An 18,688-nucleotide genomic window follows, 5' to 3' on the forward strand; every position below is an offset into this window, starting at 1 on the left:
ACACTTGGTGACCTCAAAGCAGGAGAGAATAACAAAATTTTCTGTTTATCTCTTAGTGCCAAGTAAAAGAAAATTTTGACGCGTATTGTCCTTAAAGCACTCCCGTCCCTAGGGCCTGCGACCTTGTTTTTTCCCCCCTAATTTGTTTCCCTCCTTGATGCTTTAACAGCACAGCTGGCCTCACACCTGCCTTGCATGCCCTTTTGACCACATGTTACAATGGCAAAACTACATCTTCTCCATCAGCTGATGGGTGGGTGTCTACTACCAGGGCTGTGTGGTATGAGGGAAAGACCCACTGAGCGTCTACCTACACACAGTAGGTTGCAGACATCATAGTCCTCTTCCTCTCCCTCTTCTCCTATACTGGGGGCTGAGTCTTGGGCCATGTATTTAGCTTGTCTCCTCTGCTCAAATCATTTCCCACAAATCACCGCTGCATGCTCTCGCCAGCGGTTACTCGCCTAGCGGCCTGGATGTTTTGTCTCCATACATGTAGCTCTCCAAGATCAAGAATTAAAAGCTTTTATAGCTGACTAAGGAAAGACAAAGAACACTCTACATTGCACCAAATGTATGGTAGATTAAAAACCAAACAAAAATCCAAACAACAACCACCAAAGACTGTTCATTAGAATACTTGAGCTTTAAGCAAGTCAGACCTGATTTTTAATTCTGGCCTTCACTTTTGTCCAGCATAGTAGCTTTGGATGGAAGGACCCACTTTCCTTTGTAGGCTTCAGTGTCCTCGCTCACTCATAAAATGGGGAAAGAGCACCTACCTCATACAGCTGCTGATGAGCATTTACGATAAGGCAAATTAGTTTTTAGTCCCTCAGATAGCTCATACAAGGATCTGACTATCCCACTACGCTCTGACTCCCACAGATTCGATCCCTGCACTGTGTCTTAAGACAGAGACAACTGTCACCTTCGTATTAGATACTGTTTGCAAACAGTCGTGAACGCTAAGGGTCGTATGTAACTAGACAGGAGCCGCTGGGGGCCTCACTTCTTTCCAGGCCTCGCAGTGAGCACGGGTGCTGGAATAAACAGAACTGGGCAATGCCGATGTCTGTTAAATCATAAATAGATGCCCCCTCCCACAAGCCCCCGGGGATAAGAGGGTCTCTGCAGCCATCTGATCAGGGGACAGCATAGCTTAAGAATTAATGTGACCTCTCTCTGTTGGTGGTCCGGGTAATTGCACAGATGGAGTGGATTGTAAACTGGGGGACTGGGTGTCCCACTAACTCACCGCTGGGCCAGCAGCACGGCTTCACCTTTTTTTTTCCAGTTGAAAACTCAACTAACCTTTAATGAGGAGCAATGTTGGGGAACCTTGTTTTCTTGGCAGAACTCATGCAGATAAAGGGAGATGGGGCTGGGGGCGGGGGATCTAATGAAGTCCAGATGTGGGCCAACTGAAGTCCGATCCTGAATAAACAAGCCCTGGGGCTCTTCTTCTTGTCTCTTCAGTAAGAAATTTGCACGTGGCACCGAGCATGCCCCCATGTTCCACACAGAGCGTATTTAAGGTTCTGGGAAACAAACAGGATCCTCTGGTATCTCAGGCCCAATGCTTTTGATTTTTCTGCCCACGACTGAAAGCATCCTTGGTGATTTTTATGCACTTACATAAAGCACCATCGCCTGCATTTTCAAACAGTAGTAGATCACATTGGATGGTCTCCACCCTGTGCAGCTCACAGGACACAATCTTGGAAGCAGACACGAGAGGTCACCACCCCAACTACAGGGCCAGAGGTAGGCCCAGAGTTATCTGGGATGTTGGGAAGGTGGGGGAGGAGGTATCCAAGGAATGCTCCCTGAAGATGCCTTCTTGGTATTTATCCAGTGACTATCATGTTTCACCAGAGGAGAAGACCTGGCCTCTGTCTCACAGGAACCTGTCATCCAGCAGGAGGGACTAAACCTAGACAGGATCCCAGGACAAGGCAATGAGTATTAACTGTACTGTTGGCTTGTTGGAGATGGGGCACTTGTTGGCTTGCCATGAAAGAGTGTGCACCTCGCCACCTGTGTCCCACACCTGGTACATCAGAGGCCTGAGAAAGAGCTGGGGAAAGGAGGCAGGCTGGCGAGGACAACAGAGGTGTCATGACTTAAAAAGCCTCAACTCTGCAGGATCAAGACCGTTGCTCCGACCTTGCCAGTTATTGGTCTGACTATCCTCGAGCCCCAGTTCTTGGCATTCCTTCTCCCAGGATGACTACCAGGGGCCAATAAAGAGTGTGCATGGAAAAGTGTGCTGCTCCCCGAACTATGCAAGACTACATGGATCTCACTGATCACACACAGAAGAGCACTTGATTTGAAGGCCAAAATCAGGCCAGGGAGTTAATGACCGGTCAGCCCGCTTTCACAGAAAAGTGAAATGTCACTCAGAGAGGTCCAGTGGCTTGCTCACTGGTTGCACAAAAGAAAACACGGAAGAACAGAAGTCGGGACACAATGGGACACAAACCTAAGACAGAAAGTGCCAAAGTCTGAGATGTTTTCTTGGGGTTTGTTTTGTTGTTGTTTTTAAGTTAGAAATATTTTTGCACAGCTGGGTCTCTGAGGGGAAGTAGCACACCATGGTTATGGCCAGCAGGGAGGAAAACTGACCTATGACATACCCACACATCATTTCCTAGAGCTAAAGAATCTACATGAGCCCATCTTGGGGTCTGATCACGGCAAGCACTGAGCCTGTGTTTATTGAACAGGACAATGACCATTTGGGGGCCATGTTAAGACCTTGTACCATAATAGTCTTGACGGGTAAGCACAAGGCCCCGCTGACGGAAGGCTACACAGGACGTGGGATTTTACTATGGGCTGCTCCCAGCCTGGCTGCTGCTAGAGTCATTAAGGCGTTTCAAGGCAGGGTAGGGGCTACTGCTGTGAGCACTTGGAAGGAATTCTTATGCTATAGTTCTAGAATCTGATACACATCAGAAGAGGTCAAAATGACGATTTTTTTCCATGGGTTCTGCTCCGAAAGGTGTCTGCTTTCTCTATAACTTCTGATGATTTGCATCTGAAAGCCACCCCAATCTCCTCCAGCACCACTCCAGGCCTTTGTTGTGGTGACTGGGCTAACTGGATCAAGGGCATCCGAATCAGTCAAGGTTCCTCTGGCTGTTTGGAACAAACCCGACATTGAGCAGGTCCAGGGCAGTCCATAGCAGGCTGATTAGATTTCCAGTTCTGCAACCTGCTCCCTTGCCTGACCATCTCTCAGGCTCTCTGGTCAGAAGTCGATTCTGGGTGAAGGCAGCCAGGCTCACGGATAGTCAAGCTGGGAGAGTGGGAAGCAGACCCCGCTGTTTGCTGCTGTCTGTAGCTTGTATAGCTTTTCCAGGACTGAGCACACCAAAGCAAGTGATTCATCTGCCTCTGAGGTCTTTGCTGAACTTTTCTCCAGGAGCACTCTTGGCATGATGGCAAGCAAGCAGGCCAGTAGACCTCTACAGGCCATAGGAGCACACGTCTCATGTGCGCCTCTAGCTGAAACGCATTGGCAGCGAGAGCAGGAGGTAGAAGTTGCATTGCAAAGAGGGATGATAGGCAAGAGACCTCAGATCTAACTAATGACATGAAAAAGAGCGGCAGACCCCTGGTCAAAAGTGGGGAATTCTTTTCCAGACTCCATTTTAATTAGACATACACTGTCTGGGCTACATTGCATCACCATATTTTGACATTGTATCTTCATTTGCAACGAAGGCAGCTAACATTCATTGAGTAAACTTCATTGTGTCTGGCATTAAATTACTCTCTCTCTCTCTCTCTCTCTCTCTCTCTCTCTGTGTGTGTGTGTGTGTGTGCTGATCTCATTTCAAAACTTTAGCAAAACACGTGTACTTACACACTCTTTCCACTCAACATACGACTCTACCGAGGCTCATCAAGCTCAGTTAACTTGCAACATGCCCCACAGCAGAAGACCTCAGGTATGAACCAGAGCACATACCATTATTTAGCTCTTGGTGACTCTTCGAGGGTCAACTTTATCAACACAGTCTCCATATTTCTCTGGTACACAGTAGCTCTTGACCAGCATACCGGTTATTGGTATGTATTTCTTTTTCTAGCTATTTTTTAAAAGTTTTTACTCTTGGCATAGGGGGCTGGCACCTGTGCCACACTGACCATGGGGAGGTCAAACCAGAGGAAAACTTCCGGGGGTTGATTCTCTCTTCCCCACTTTAGGTGGGCCCCAGAAATCGAATTCATTTGCACAGCAAGGCCTCTTCCCACTGGGCCATCTCACCGGCGCTGCTGTGTGCTGTGTGCCTTGCCTGGTGTTTCTCTGAACTATACCATGGCTTGATTGAAACCTATTTTATCACCATCACTGCTTAGCCTATAACGAAGGGTCCGGCACAAGAGTGTGGCAAGGAACCCTGGGTACCTGGGTCCATTTCAGTGAAAACAACAAGGTGACAATGGTAAAGGGACAGGAACACGAAGCACCTGGGAATAGGTGTGAAGAGGAATTAGGAATGTTGGAACCCGAGCAGGAGGCATGCCGCGGGAGAAGACCTGCTGACCAGGGCTTCTGTTTGGGAAAAGAAAGATAGCAAAGAGAGAACAGCCTCTGGAGAAGCCACTTTCACACTTCCTTTGCCCATCCTGGGGCCTGAGAGAGACCAGGGGCTGCCCCCATGTACAAGACTGTGGACACTTCATCTAGCACACTGTATGAGGTGTCTGTAGGGCCACGGTGTCTGAATTAAATAGCAATCCTCTTGAGGAACTGTGAACATCAGATTCCCATTAGGAAAGGGGTCTAATTTGCTTTCTCCTGTGTGCCTGAGAGCAGCCCCCAGCACACGCTGGGAAGAACACCTGGGAGAGCGTCTGAACAGCACGTGACATGACGTACCTGTCCCGGACCTGTTCTTATCACAAGACTCCGAGATTATAATGTGCTCTCTTAAAGTAGTCAATTAGCCAATCCCCTGTCTATCAAGAACACCTGTTCAACCCTCAGCAAGGCATACTCTACAATTATCTGCCTTCCACAACAAATGCCCCTTTCAGGAAAAGCCATTCTTCCCGGAGAACTCATTCCCACAACCATCAATTGGGAGCAATAGTAAATAGAACCTTTCATGTCTCAGCTTTGGGACCGAGATCCTTTAATGGACCTTCCCAAGCTACTATGGCTGCCAAGTGGGCTGTTTTTCTTTTAAAGATTGGAAAGAATTCTACAAGTCCCCCCTCCCCCGCCCCCACACACACTGCCATTGCTCAAATTCAAACTGTTGATTAAAAAACAAAGAGGGGGTTTCGGGGTTCACAACCAAGCTCCAGAGTAGGCAAGTCACAAGAAAAACTTGGGCCAATCAGCAGCTTATGTGTCACAAGCCAGACCAGTTAAGCTAACCACCTACCCCCTGAAGCGTGCAGTTCATCGGGAGAGGCTAGCCATCCTGAAAGGCATATCTGAAAGCTGGGAAGCGGGCTCTGAAATCATCCAGGCCTAGGCTTGAAAGCCCAGGTTTTACTAGCTAGAGGCTTCTGGCTATGTCCTTTATCTAAGCCCTCTGTAGATTTTCCATCTGCATAATGGGGATAGCAGGCCAAAGTTCCACCTCCAAGCTGCGTTCCACAGAAGAGCAGTTCAAGGATCTACAGGATTTATGGGCCTAGTGGCTGCGTTGCCTCTCCTTTTCGGCCACGTGGCAGGAGTTCAAGGGCAGAGCACAAACTTAGAAAATGCTAGAGGGGTAGACAGACGTTGTAAACCTCACAAATCGAGTAACAGTGGCTTTCAAAGGATGATCCTCCCCTTCTCCTGTCTCAAATGGACACAGTAAAAGAAGGTAGGGCCTAGATGGACCACACCCAAATGCCCACAAGCAAGCACTGCTCCAAAGATTCCTGGACCTTGTCACAGCCCCTGTGTGACGCATTTCGGCAGCACCATTCATGAGGGCTATGTCTTTTAAGGGAAGCCCATGTCAGACTGGACTTTATATGGACACCCCAGTAACCTGTTCAGCAATTAAGAGTTTGCAAAGTATTTTAATACTCACTGTGCTGATAGTTTTATGTTAACTTGACACCAGCTAAAGTCATTTGGGAAAAGGAAATCTCTACGGAGAGAATGTTTCTACCAGATTGGCCTGTGAACACACCTGTGAGGCGTCTCTGATTGGTGATAGAAATGGGAGGGCCCGGGCCATTGCGGGCAGTACCACCCCTGGGCTGTGGGTCCTGGGTGCTATAAGAAAGCAAGCTGGGCAAGCCACGAAGAGCAAGTCAACAAGCAGCACTCCTCCATGGCCCCTGCTTCAGTTTCCAGCTCCAGTTCCTGCCCTGACGTCCCCCAGTGGTGGACTGCTACCCGGAAATCTAAACGGAAATACACCCTTTACACCCCAAGTTGCTTTTGGCCATGGTGTTGCCACAGCGGTAAAAACTCGAAGATGCTCGCGGCAGTCTTTTTTAGTTTATTGTCACACTGTGAAGAGGTACGCTTGTCCTCAGTTTCGAAGACTCAGGCTTGCTGGTCCAGGGTGGGGTCTGGATCAGGTGCTCTGAATTCCAAGGTTTATTTATCTCCCCACCATAGCCGCAGGGTAAGAAAACTAATCAGTAGGCTGGCAATCTGCATCAGCACCACCACTGCAGCTCAGCAAAGGGGGAGGCCAGAGCACAGAAAACACCTTGGCTCGCTGACAATGGGACTCAGCCTCCTAACACAGTGGCTCAGAGTGGAAGAGATGTCTCAGATCCGATCTCAACTCTGCCACTTATTAACTAAGTCTTACTCTATGGACATTAAAGAAAAAAAAAAAAAAAAAACGATATTTAAACTCCACGAGATCATCGTGAGGATAGCAAACGTTACTTTAGAAGGTGTTTCTAAATGCTTACATGCTTATCTCCCCGTAAACGTTTGTATTTAGAAAGAGCATTAGCTGCCCAAGGCAAAACAACATGGGAGGAAGTTTTCTTGGGTGGAAGTCTCTTTGGGCTGGTTGCAGCCTCCAAGGGCTCAGATGGGCTGCATTGTGACACAGGAGGCAGTCAGATCAGGAGGGTGAGGCAGGATACTTACCGCCAGGATGGCAATGACGATCCCCACGGCACAGAGCACGGCGTCGTTGATGGTCTCGCTGACTTTCAGGGGGTACTTGATGCTCTCGTCGTTGCAGTAAAAGCCGCGGCGGTAAGGCTTAATGGTGCTCGTCTCGATGATGAGGAAGGGCAGAGCCGCTGGGAGAGCACACAGGAGGGGAAGGGGAGAGAAAAGAGAAGTCAGTGCAAGGGGCCGAAGGGAAGCATCCTATGGCAGAGACTACCCCAAATGTCAGGCAGAAATGCTACAGCAATTCCTACATCTGTGGGAGTCTGCGGCCTCTGAGAAGCTTTCACGACTTGTATCCCTGTCTCCCCATTCATCACCCCCAGGGAAAATGGCCTCCTTCTCCTTTTTGTCCCTTGAGTGCTCAAAGAGGGGTAGTGGAGGAGCTGAGAAAGGAGCCTTCCACACCCTGTTAAAAGTTAAAGCCAGGGTTTTAAGGAGTAACACAACCCAAGACTGCTGTGTTCGGTTATGTGTCCAGGGCAATGTCTCCTGGGCCCTAACCACCTCTACCCCGAGAAGTTCATCTAAAGGCCATGCATGTTCCACACAGTGTCAGAGAACTTGGAGCTGAATCCTAGAGTCACCATACCCTAGCCATGTCCGGCATCCTCAGCTCAGTCACCTCCCAGTAAACGTGTGTCACGGGCCGTCCTTTCCTGTACATAGAACCTGGGGCAAAGGGTCTGGCTCAGCAGTCACCATTTCCAAGTCTTTCCCCCCACTGTTCAGAGAGGTAGACTAGAGTTCAACCCTTCCACTGAGATATCCCAGATAGCAGCCCCCCCCCCCCCCCGGGGCACAGGAAGTACCAGGTCATTCTTAAAGGTGACTGGTTATCGGGTGGCCACTTAGTTCCAGTCTCTCAAAAGTCACGTCCATAGATTTTACCACCGGCCCAGAAATTCCTCAAAGCCCAGAAGCATAAAGCAAATGTCCACCATAGTAAGTCTCGCAGTAATACGACAGTCACCTCCTATGAGGATGTCTGGCCCACAAGGCCTCCTGCACGCATTCACTCGTTCACTTCTTTTTGTTGTTGTTATTGTTTTGAGACAGGGTCTCATTATGTAGCTCTGGCTGTCCTAGAACTCACAGAGATCCACCTGCCTCCCGAGTGCTGAGATTAATGGTGAGTGCCATTACTCCTGGCTGGTGGGAAGACTTGGAAGGCTCTCCCCATGAGCATGCTAGTGCCTTGCTAAGGCACCACTAATGGTTGGCCATGGCATGAGTAACCCAAAATCTTTAGCCTCATCCAAGGAAAGCCTAGGCCCAGAACCTCTCTCCTTCAGCCTCCAGCTCTTCCAGTCTGCCTCTGGACACCAAGGAAACAGGTACAGGGTCTGGCTCACGTCGTTCCCCAGGCGAACAACTGTCAAGGACTTTATCCGGTTAATACCCAGAACAGCAGAGTAACCCAGAGGTCACTTTAGGGCATCATTTCGGCACTACCCTTCCTTTCTTCTAGGGGGAAAACAAGAGACTCCGAATCTTTAGCTCCTGTAGGGCTTGAAGCCTACCCCTCCAAGAGCCTAAATCCCTAATTTAACTCAGCAAATTGCTTTCATTCAAATGTGAAATTCATTAGTGGGGAGAAAAATCCCAAGATAAGCAATTCTTTAAAAGATAAAATTCCCTTTTCATTTTTTTTTTTTTTTAAAAATTCAATTCATGTCATGTTACTCAAACTCCCAGACCGCCTCTGAAAAAAAAGTACCACGAACTCCACAATTTTTCAATTACTCTGGTCCGGACCAGCAGCGATAAAAAACACCGGCTTTCCAAAGAGTGTATTTATGTATCGCAGTGCAGACACACATGGATTTATTTGGTTTTATTCTTTGGATTTATTTGAATTCTACGGCTATTTATTTTGTGACCCCCTAACTGCTTCCTGCTAGAACAACAATTTACTTTATCAAATTCATACTGGCGCTTTGAAAAGAAGCACAAGCAACATACTGCAGTATCGGGCCTGACCTTCTCAAAGTAAACACAGAGGGGCCCTGAAAGGCAATAACCATTAACTTTAGAAACTCTCGCTGCCCTGGAGTAAGGGGGTGGGGAGGCAGTGGATAAACACGTTGGTGTCGTAGTCACAGAAGTCGGCTGACGGTCTGGGGTTGGGGGCCTGGGAGGGATAGCACACGGGCTCAGCCTTCTTTACTCCCCGGCCTACAGATTTTGAAATGGGACCAAGTTGGCTCTGAAGAGGGTCTAGGAGGCCAGAAACTGATATTATAGCATACTTTCAGAGCTCTGCACATTGCGGTGATGAGATAGATGCTTAGCTGAGCTGCGGCCTCTGAGGTGCTTAGGAGCTAAGAAAAGGCCTCAGGATAGGAAGAGACTGCCGATGCCTGACATTTAGGGCTCACTCTTAGACCTCCAGCATCCAGATCCAATAGTTTCATGTGATCGGCCTGCAAACCATGTTTCTGAGGACAATAAGGCATGCATAAAAGAACTCTGGAGTTAGGACAGAGCTAAGCTAATGATCTCGGGGTTGTTGTTCGACTTGAGCAGGTCATTTCATGTCTTCAAGAATTCCCTTTCTCATCTGCTCAATGAGAAGATTAAAGCCTAAATTCAGTTTTCCTGGGATGGTGAGATAAACTGGTGCGTTCAGCCATTCACTCAGCAGGTTTTTACTGACTTTTTAACTGTATTTGTTCTGTGCGGAAATACAAATCCACCCAGACACTGCCCTCAGGGAGTTTCCAGTCCAGTCAGGGAACACACACACACACACACACACACACACACACAGAGAAAGAGAGAGAGAGAGAGAGAGACCTTGGCTGAAAGAAATCCAAAGCAACACATGGGCAGTCATAACACAGGGTCTAAGACACACTGAAGACACTTGATCAATGTCAGCAGGAGGCGAGAGGGGCCCAAGGAGATGGCTCGGAAAGAAAAACCATCTGGTTTGTTCCTTTGCCCTCTCTGGCTGGGAACAACACTCTAGATGCTTTCTTTGCTTGTGGCTTGGGGAGGGTTTCCGCTTCTGATTATACGGGTGATGACTGCAAACAGACAAGAGGTTGCATCTCAATAGTTTCTGTTTATTTTCTTGAAAGGCGTGGAGATATCATTTAGAAAGCCCAAAGGCCTTTTCTATCTCCTTTACAAACTTGTGATATTTACTGAGGGTGATGCCAGTCAAACCTTGACTTCCCTCCAGAAAGAGCTGATGGAAGCTGAACGAACACTCCCCCAACTGGACAGCTAGTTCTCAAGACAGAAGACGGGGCTTTGCTTCAGGAGAGCAACAGAGGAAGGGAAGCAGGGGTCCTTTCCAAAGCAGGGTGTCTGTTCCCGTCACTGCCGGCACTTTTATTGCCTTCTATTGTCTTTATTTAGCTTCAAACAAACAACTTCACAGCATCCTAGGGTGAGATGCTTGACATAGCTTCAGCCCTAGAGAAGTTCCTGTGGTTGTTGAGAAGTCACAAACCAAGGGCCTGGCAGCGGTGGCAGCGGTGGCAGCGGTGGCGCACACCTTTAATCCCAGCACTCAGGAGGCAGAGGCAGGTGGATCTCTGAGTTTGAGGCCAGTCTGGTCTACAGCGTGAGTTCCAGGACAGCCAGAGCTACACAGAGACAATGTGTCTCAAAAAAACAGCAACAAAGCACTAACCCAAGAGTGTCAAACATGGCCAATGCAAAGACTGATGCTTGCGTAGCAAGGCACTGAGGAGAACAAAACTCCTCTACTGGGGCCCTAGAGGGAGCTTACAGGGGATGGAGACTTGAGCTGACCCTTGCTTGAATGAGTAGAAAAAATTTCTGGGCCCCAGGGACCATGCAATGTGCACCCAAGGAAGATGCAATGCAAATAAGGATTCCAGTCCTGGCAATCACAAAAGGGCAACCCTTACAGAACACAGTTTCAAACGTTGCTGTAGTCAGGAAGAGACAACGGAACAATGAACAGAAGAAAGAGAAACACAGCACAAAGACTAATAATGGTAGTTAACATTTCCTGAGCAAGCATTATGTGCCCGCACTTGAGGATTCCCACACACACTCTTGTGGTCTAACAACCAACCTAGTTACTTACTGATTGAGCTATGGAGATGAAAGAGGCTAAGTCCCAGTCTCCAAGGGGTCCAAAGGCCAATCACAGAGAGCTAGCATGTGAAGCCACCCTATGTTTCAAAGAGATTAAGGCGATTTAGCAAAGTCACTCTGTCAGTTAATGGTGAAGCTGGACGGCGTTCAAATGGCCTGACTAAATCTTGGGTGCTTTCTAGAGTGAGTCACTTAAAACAGAAGCACCCATGAGTATGGATAAACGAGCTGAAGCTTCCCCAGTAACGCTCACGCCTCTGGAGAGAGAGAGAGAGAGAGAGAGAGAGAGAGAGAGAGAATGACAGAAGAAGGAGGAAGAGGAGGAGGAGGAGGAGGAGGAGGAGGAAGAAGAAGAAGAAGAAGAAGAAGAAGAAGAAGAAGAAGAAGAAGAAGAAGAAGAAGAAGAAGAAGAAGAAGAAGAAGAAGAAGAAGGGCTTTTTGAACAGTCAAGGCAGCCCTCCTAACTAAAGTTCACTGAAAATCCACTGCATGCCACACACATACTAATTAGATACACACGTGTCTAATTCAGTCATAGATCTGAAGCCAATATCATAGAATTTAGATTTATTGATAATAAAATGTGTATTATGAGCTCTCTGCAAATAAGCAGAGCCAGAAGAGAGAGAATAATCTAAAGTGTCTAGACTCCGGCTCAAGCCTCTCTCCTCCTTTTAATCAAGGATCAATTAACTTCCTATACCTCTAGGGGCTTCGTGGGATATGTAGGCTGCAGAGGAGGCGAAATCTGAACTCAGTGACAAACACTTAATGGGCAGAAAATCAAAGCACGAAGAAAGGCCGCTGTGTTGGGTTCAGGCCTTTGAAACTTTGCTGGCTTTGAAAAACTAACACTTGGGCAGGTTGGGTGGTTTGGGGGTGGGGTGTAAAAAAAACACAGGATAAGTTTTCATGGCCCACCCATTGATCAAGTCATGTGGGAAGTGTTACCAGAGTGACCTAGCCCCAAAGCCAACTCCCCGCAGCCATGGCTTCATATCTGCACAAAATTAAACACAGCCTCTTCTCTCAAAGTGCCTTTTAGAAGCCCTTGATGAGGTAGGGTGAGCGGAGCAGGAGGGTAACTCTGAAGTGCCTGCATTTCTCTGCATGGCCAAAACCCAGACTGTCGGAGTGGGCACCTCTCCTCCGTCCTGTAAAACAAATCCTTGCGATGTCTCTCCCGAGACTCGCCCAATTTTCCACTTGAGCCATCCGTTCTTATCGTCACTTGATCTCAGTCAAACTGGGTGAGAAGCTGTTGGAGGTATCTTCAAATAAACAGCGTCTAACATCTGTGAGAGTAATAATTAAAGCGACATCCGCAGCGCACCTACGTGCTTACCAGCAAAATGACACGGGACGCGCAATGCACGTATAGGCACAGTCACAGCCCAGCTGCTGAGGCCAGGCAGTTGCCAGGACTCCCTTGGCAGGAGCTTCGTGAGCCTTATCGACAGGACAGAGTTATGAGCGAGTCCTGTTCAAAATGTTTACAAACAAAAACACCGAGGATCAGAAAAGCCAAAGAAGCTCACCCAAGTGCAGAGCAAAGGACACTCATTTGCACCAGATATTAGAGCCGCCGCTGGAAGGCAGTGAGTTCCCTCTGAAGGGTTTGGAGTCTGCTCTGCAGTTTATTTAGTGTCTACGATAACTGTGAAAATGTGTATGTGTGTGTGTGTGTGTATATATATATTGTTATTTTCATTGTACTCAACAGATTATTGACAACAAAAGTATTCTGTTCTTCAAGGTCTCCAAGTGCATCCATAGGTCACTGGGACTAGAACCCGGCTCTGTCTTTCTTTTGGTTCATATTTTCTTCCTCCCTGACCTGACCCTTCTTTATAAATGCATTCCCTGTTAAAATATGACTAAGTCAAATCACTTAAGGTCAGAATGGTCAACCCAACAACTACTTAGAGGTTCAAAATACAAATATTTATGTTGCCAGTGAGTGACAGTATTTCTATTTAAAGTAATTAATTGCCACTGGTCTTAGACGTGTGCAAACTTTCTTTGGTTTATAATATTTGTCCAGATTTTTAGACTGGACAGAATCCAGATGAGCAGGATCTAAGTTTACTATGAAGGCGTTTCTTCAGCTCTGAAACAGTCTCCATGGAAAACAACTTGCTATTGGCAGGCAGGAACAGACATTATTCGGACTGGGGTTGACAAACACTCAGTTTTCAGGGCTAGAAAGTTCAGGCCTAAATGGAGAAACTCAGGGTAGATAGAGTCCTGCTGCTTGTGTTTCCTGAGCCCAAGGCCGAGGTCTCTTGCGTAGGTAAAGCAAACAAGAACGGACAGTTCCCAGAGAATTGGGCACTGTTAGGTGCTGGGGCCACAGCAGTGAGTAAGGGCTTGCTGTGTTTCAGCTTCTCAGCCTCAGAAGTCTGGGGTTCCATGGCAAAGAGAAGCCTGTCTGTGGCCTAATCCTGGGTATTATAAAGACCTCTGGGTGCCCTTACTTGAAAGTGCTGACAGTGAAGACATTACTAGTTTTCAGTACTCCAGATGGAATTCAAGGCCTTGAACATGCTAAGCAAGCACTCACTTATACTAAGCTATAAGCCTAGCACCATAGAATAATTAATATCAATCTTCAACTCTGGTTGTTTTAGACTTTCTAGCTTGATTTTTCGCAAAAATATTATTATTATTATTATTATTATTATTATTATTATTATTATTATTATTTAGTGTGTCTGTTGCATATGCAGGTATCCCTGTGCCACAGCATATGTGACAAATTTCATGAAGTCAGTTCTCTCCTTTCACTGAAGGTTCTGCAGACAGAAAGAACTCAAGTCATCAGGCTTACGAGGGCAAATGATTTTACCCAGGGAGCCATCTCACCAGTCCCTTCAAAAGAAAGCTGCCACATTCACCTAGAAACAAAACAAACCAGTAGATCACAGTTTGCACCTTTCACCGAGAACTGGAGATTTTCTGCCAACTTTACATAGTCCACAAACAGATCTTTCTCTCCAGTAAACTGCAGGCCACAGAGCCTACAGGTCTTAGCATCTGCTCACCTTAGGTGAGACAGAGTCACTTGAAGACTTCTTTCTTCTCTTTTAGGCCCTCTTTTAAATATGGGTGAGAATAAACCTGCTTTCACTGGGAGTCTATTATGTGCCAGGAGCTTCAGATATATTAACAGATTTCAGTTTCAAAACAACCCTTTTGATTATTAGTATAAGGTCATAGTCAAGGCTCAGAGAGGCTATAATTTGTCTGTGTCCACTGCCGGGGAGAGGAATAACCAGGGCACATAATAGAATCATCCAAAGTCCATTTGAAGATGGGGCCACATAGACTCTCTTGCTAAATACACGAGCAAGGTCTAGGTAGACATTCATGCACTCCAAAGTCAACTACAGTTGCAAAACTGTTGAAAGTACACTTGACCTGTCCAAGGTCAAAAACCAGGACCCCTCCCAGCACTACACAGACCCAGCCTCTCTGGCTAGGTCTCCAGTAGGATCAGTGGTTTGGCTACTGCAGCTAAGGTACTGTGGTTTAGAACTCTTGCAACCACACCTTATCTCTCTGACTACAGAGGAGTCATGTTTTAAGCTCCTGTATTAAAGCCCCATTGGAGATCAGTTACTTTTTTCTTTTTCCGGTTGATTCATAAATTTGTTTTTATTTGTGGGGGGGTCATTTATTGTACTTGTGTGTTTTGCCAGCCTGTATGTCTACGCACAGCATGCATCCCTGGTGCCTACAGAGGTCAGAAGAGGGCACAAGAGCCCCTGGAACTGTAGTCACAGTCTGTTTGGAGCCAGCACATGGGCGCTGGGGATAGAGCCCCAGTCCTGGAGAAGAGTAGCCAGTGCTCTTAACAGCTGAGTCATCTCTCCAGAAGGAAGCTTCAGGAACTCTGGCACATGGGATTTCATCTCTCAGCACCTGTCAGGAATGGGTATGACCCTGGCTAGGTCACTCTACCTCTCTCCATGTTAAACATCATACAACAAGACTGTGTACAATGGTTCTCAATATACAGAACTGCGAGGACGTACCTCATACAAAGTATAATTGCCCAGCTCGGGGAATATTAGTTCTTAGCTTTTAGTTATTAGTGTGCCAAGGAGCCAACCAATAGAAAGCCTTAGTGTCAGGAACCCGTCTAAGGAGGACACGATGTGATCAGAGTTCTGCCCAGAGTCTGCTGATGCAGCCATGAGCTCATCCAGCCACCTGACCCCAAGAGAAAGAAAGACGTGCTTGTAAAACCCTAAAATTCTAGGGACTTCTCAAAAGTGGACAAACAGTCTTTGACAGCGCTTAGCAGGACCTGCTCCCCTGATGCCAGCAAGAAATGCCACTGCTGGAGCAATGTCAAACCTTCTCAGAAGACCACTCAAGGCTTAAGGGCAGCAAGTCCAAGATAAAGTGAAGATAAAGCACGCTTTCTCGTTTATCCAGTGGCGAAATATGCACTGGTCAGCATGTGTGCGCGCATTCAAGCACCGCTGTCCAGGTGTACAAGAACACCACGTTCACGTGGCGCAAAATAAACAGCATGAACTGGCAGAACATCAGACACACCTGAGAGACAGCTTGATAGTCCAAAGGGAAGCCCCCAAGCGAACGTGGGGGTAGAAGGTTAGGGTCAAAGCACCCCTGGATACCTGTAGGAGCAAGGCTGTGCTGGTTGGCAATTCAAGGCATTGGGTGGACTCCCAGGTATTTCAAGGGAGAAGATCTAGGTTAAGGTCAAGGCCACACTTGGGCAGCCCACACCAAAGCTGCCAGGCAGGGATGTTCTATCTGGCCCACCTCATGGTTAAAATAGTTTGAAATTAGTGTTAACGTTTAGTAACTGGCAGTCTCACATAACACCCAGACTCCCAGCTTCTCAAGCCAGCCCCGCAGCACGTGGCATGGCGTATAGTCTGTATCTCTTCAGATGAAGCCTGTAGGAACGAATCCTCCAGGGGAACACTAGCCCTCCCCATGTCTCTAACACTAGGACCATGCCGTGAATTCACTGCCGTACTCTGCCCAGCTGGGCTGCTGATCTCCTTATGTTCTCTTTAGTGATTTAAGTTACCTGCCTGGCTCGCCTAGCTCTGCATTACAGCATGAAGGTGTTCCTATAATCTCGAACCTACACAAACAGACACCGCTCTGGCTCCACAACGTCTTCAGGAGTAAGCGCTGGCCACAGCAGTCGTGCGAAGGTGTGCACTGTCTGGTACATAGGTATACGCCACAATCTTAATTAAAGCAAGATGAGCCCCCTACGTTTTCACGTGAGCCCGGCACATGGCAGGTAGTCGTGCATTTTCGACGCAGGAAAGTGGAGTACCCGTGAAACTCTGAACTTGAACTCTGAAGCCACCAGCAAGTCTCCCCCAAAAGTCTGGTGCTGGAGCATGTAGGAGTACCTCCCTTATTAGCCAGGTAAACAAGGTGTGTCATAATAAATTACATGGCTATGAAGCAGAAGATACGAGCCAACCTACCCTATACCTGTCTAGGTGAGCCTAAATGGTGTCATCATAGAGTTCTATTTTTAAAGGCAGTAGTTATCCGACATAAAAACAAAAACAACCTCCATATGCTACTAGCTCACTAATCCTAAAGAGTAAAATGCCAGACGAGAAGAGACTTAGAAAATAAAAGCCTATCCGATATGGTGGTATCACCGATCATGCTCAAAATGGGGTTAGGCACAAACCAGTAACACAATAGCATTCTCACACCACAGCAGTCTTATGTAGCATTATTCCATTTAGCAGGTGGGAAGACTGAGGCTCTCCAGGATGACATCGTAACTCCTCTCCCGTTCTAGTCAAGGATCGCTCCAGAAAACAATCCATTTTCGTCTCCCTTGGAACAAAGAACAACCCCCAGCTTTTAATGGAAGCTAACCAAAATTTGGGAGCGCTGACTCCTCAAGAAATACATTCTCTGACTTGGGGGTCCCCTACTTCCTTGGCGAACTTGAATCACATGTGTGGTTAAAGGCAGCAGCGTTCTAAGCTCCTTGATCCTTGGTTGTGAGGGCTTTTCCACAAAGTGAAATTGCTGTAAATACGTTGTGAGCTCTTAAGGGAAGGCTGCGGAGTCCCAGTGATTGCGCTATTATGCCTCCACCCCACCGTTGCTATCCCCAGAGCTGAGGGATCAATTTCAGCGTACCCCTAAGATCCTCTTGGAGAATCAAGTGAGAGGAAGCTCGCAGATTCCCAGAACAGTAGCTCAGACCTGGGCTTGAAACTAGTTTTGCCAGTTAACAATCCATGGGATATCCAGCAAGTTGCTTAACTTCTCCCAGCCTCCCCAATGAAAGGAGGATGCCAATACCAGTCTCAAGAGCCCCGAGGAGGAAAGACGGTATGGTAGGCATTAAATATTAGCTCTCCCCAATTTCCCCAGCCCTGTTCGCAGATGCCACTCAACCAGATTGAATGGTGTCCTCACTAAGGCCACTGGACTAATCTGGACAGGGGCTCTGTCACCTCCTACCTGGACTACCTCTTGCACTGAGCAAGACTGGAGCGGTTCCAGGGTGCTGTGGATAAGACACCCCTCACCCCAGGAGCACACTCCCCATTCCCAGGCCTGTCAATGTCCCTTTTGTAAAACACAGAAACCTTCGAATCTGGCAGCTGCCACCTGCACAAATAATTCAGGGATGTAATTTTGTAACCGAATACAGGTCCCGAGAAGCGAAAAGTTTGAAGTCCAAAATAATGACTTTGACCTTCTGCCTAGACACTCACTAATCACGTTTTAATTTGCAGCTGATTTCCTCTTTGGGTGCTGTCTTTACAGGTACCCTGTCATTTTAGAAGCATTCAGGGGGTCAAGTGCATCACAAAGCACCTGATTAAAATACAACCCCAGTTTCTTCCCGGGCATCTAAGGCTTGGCCCATGCCTCAGTCTGCAGAATGGCACTGGGCAGACGGAAAACTGGCGGGGTGGGGGTGGGGGTTCTGTTTTGAAGAAGGAAACTCCTTACAGAGAAAATTATGGGTCACAGAAATTAGTAAGATGTGGTCCCTGCCCTGTACGAATGCATCTGTAACCAGGAACATTAATGGTGGCATTGTTGAAATGGAAGGATGAGAACACCTGCCAGCCCATGCCTGCAGATGGGGGACATGCAATTCCTCTTTACCGACTAGCCCCCAAAACGTCCATCAAAGACTCCTTGCTGTCATTTAAATACCAATGGTGTGTTCAAGGCTGCATTAAAACAAAACCAAAACACAAAAGACTAAATCTGGACTGCCTTAGCACACCCCTCCCCTTTCCAACTTTCCTCCGAAGAAAATATGAGAAAAGAAGTTCCTGGGGGAGCCTAGCTATTCCTAAAACCTGGGTGCTGAAAAGAAGCTTCTGGTAAGGAGATCAACCAGCCACTTAAAATGTCTTAACCCCAGAAGAATTTTCCTATTTGGGGGGGGGGGAGGTTTCTAGCTGAATCATCCCTGGGATTAATACCCAGTGAAATAAACTGAAATCCGAT

The 18,688-nt window shown here is 47.4% G+C and overlaps 1 protein-coding gene across 1 annotated transcript in view; it reads right to left on the bottom strand.

Annotated features, from left to right (window-relative positions):
* The window catches only part of Plpp3 (phospholipid phosphatase 3), a 77,423-nt gene that overhangs the window by 32,676 nt on the left and 26,059 nt on the right, over nucleotides 1–18,688 (bottom strand). The window contains exon 2 of the mRNA XM_048453240.3: nucleotides 7,082–7,239. Coding sequence (XP_048309197.1) covers nucleotides 7,082–7,239 — 158 coding nt within the window. The remainder of the gene's footprint in view (nucleotides 1–7,081; nucleotides 7,240–18,688) is intronic.

The sequence above is a fragment of the Myodes glareolus genome, chromosome 3 (assembly GCF_982192425.1).
Source record: "Myodes glareolus chromosome 3, mMyoGla1.1, whole genome shotgun sequence".
Taxonomy (NCBI): domain Eukaryota; kingdom Metazoa; phylum Chordata; class Mammalia; order Rodentia; family Cricetidae; genus Myodes; species Myodes glareolus.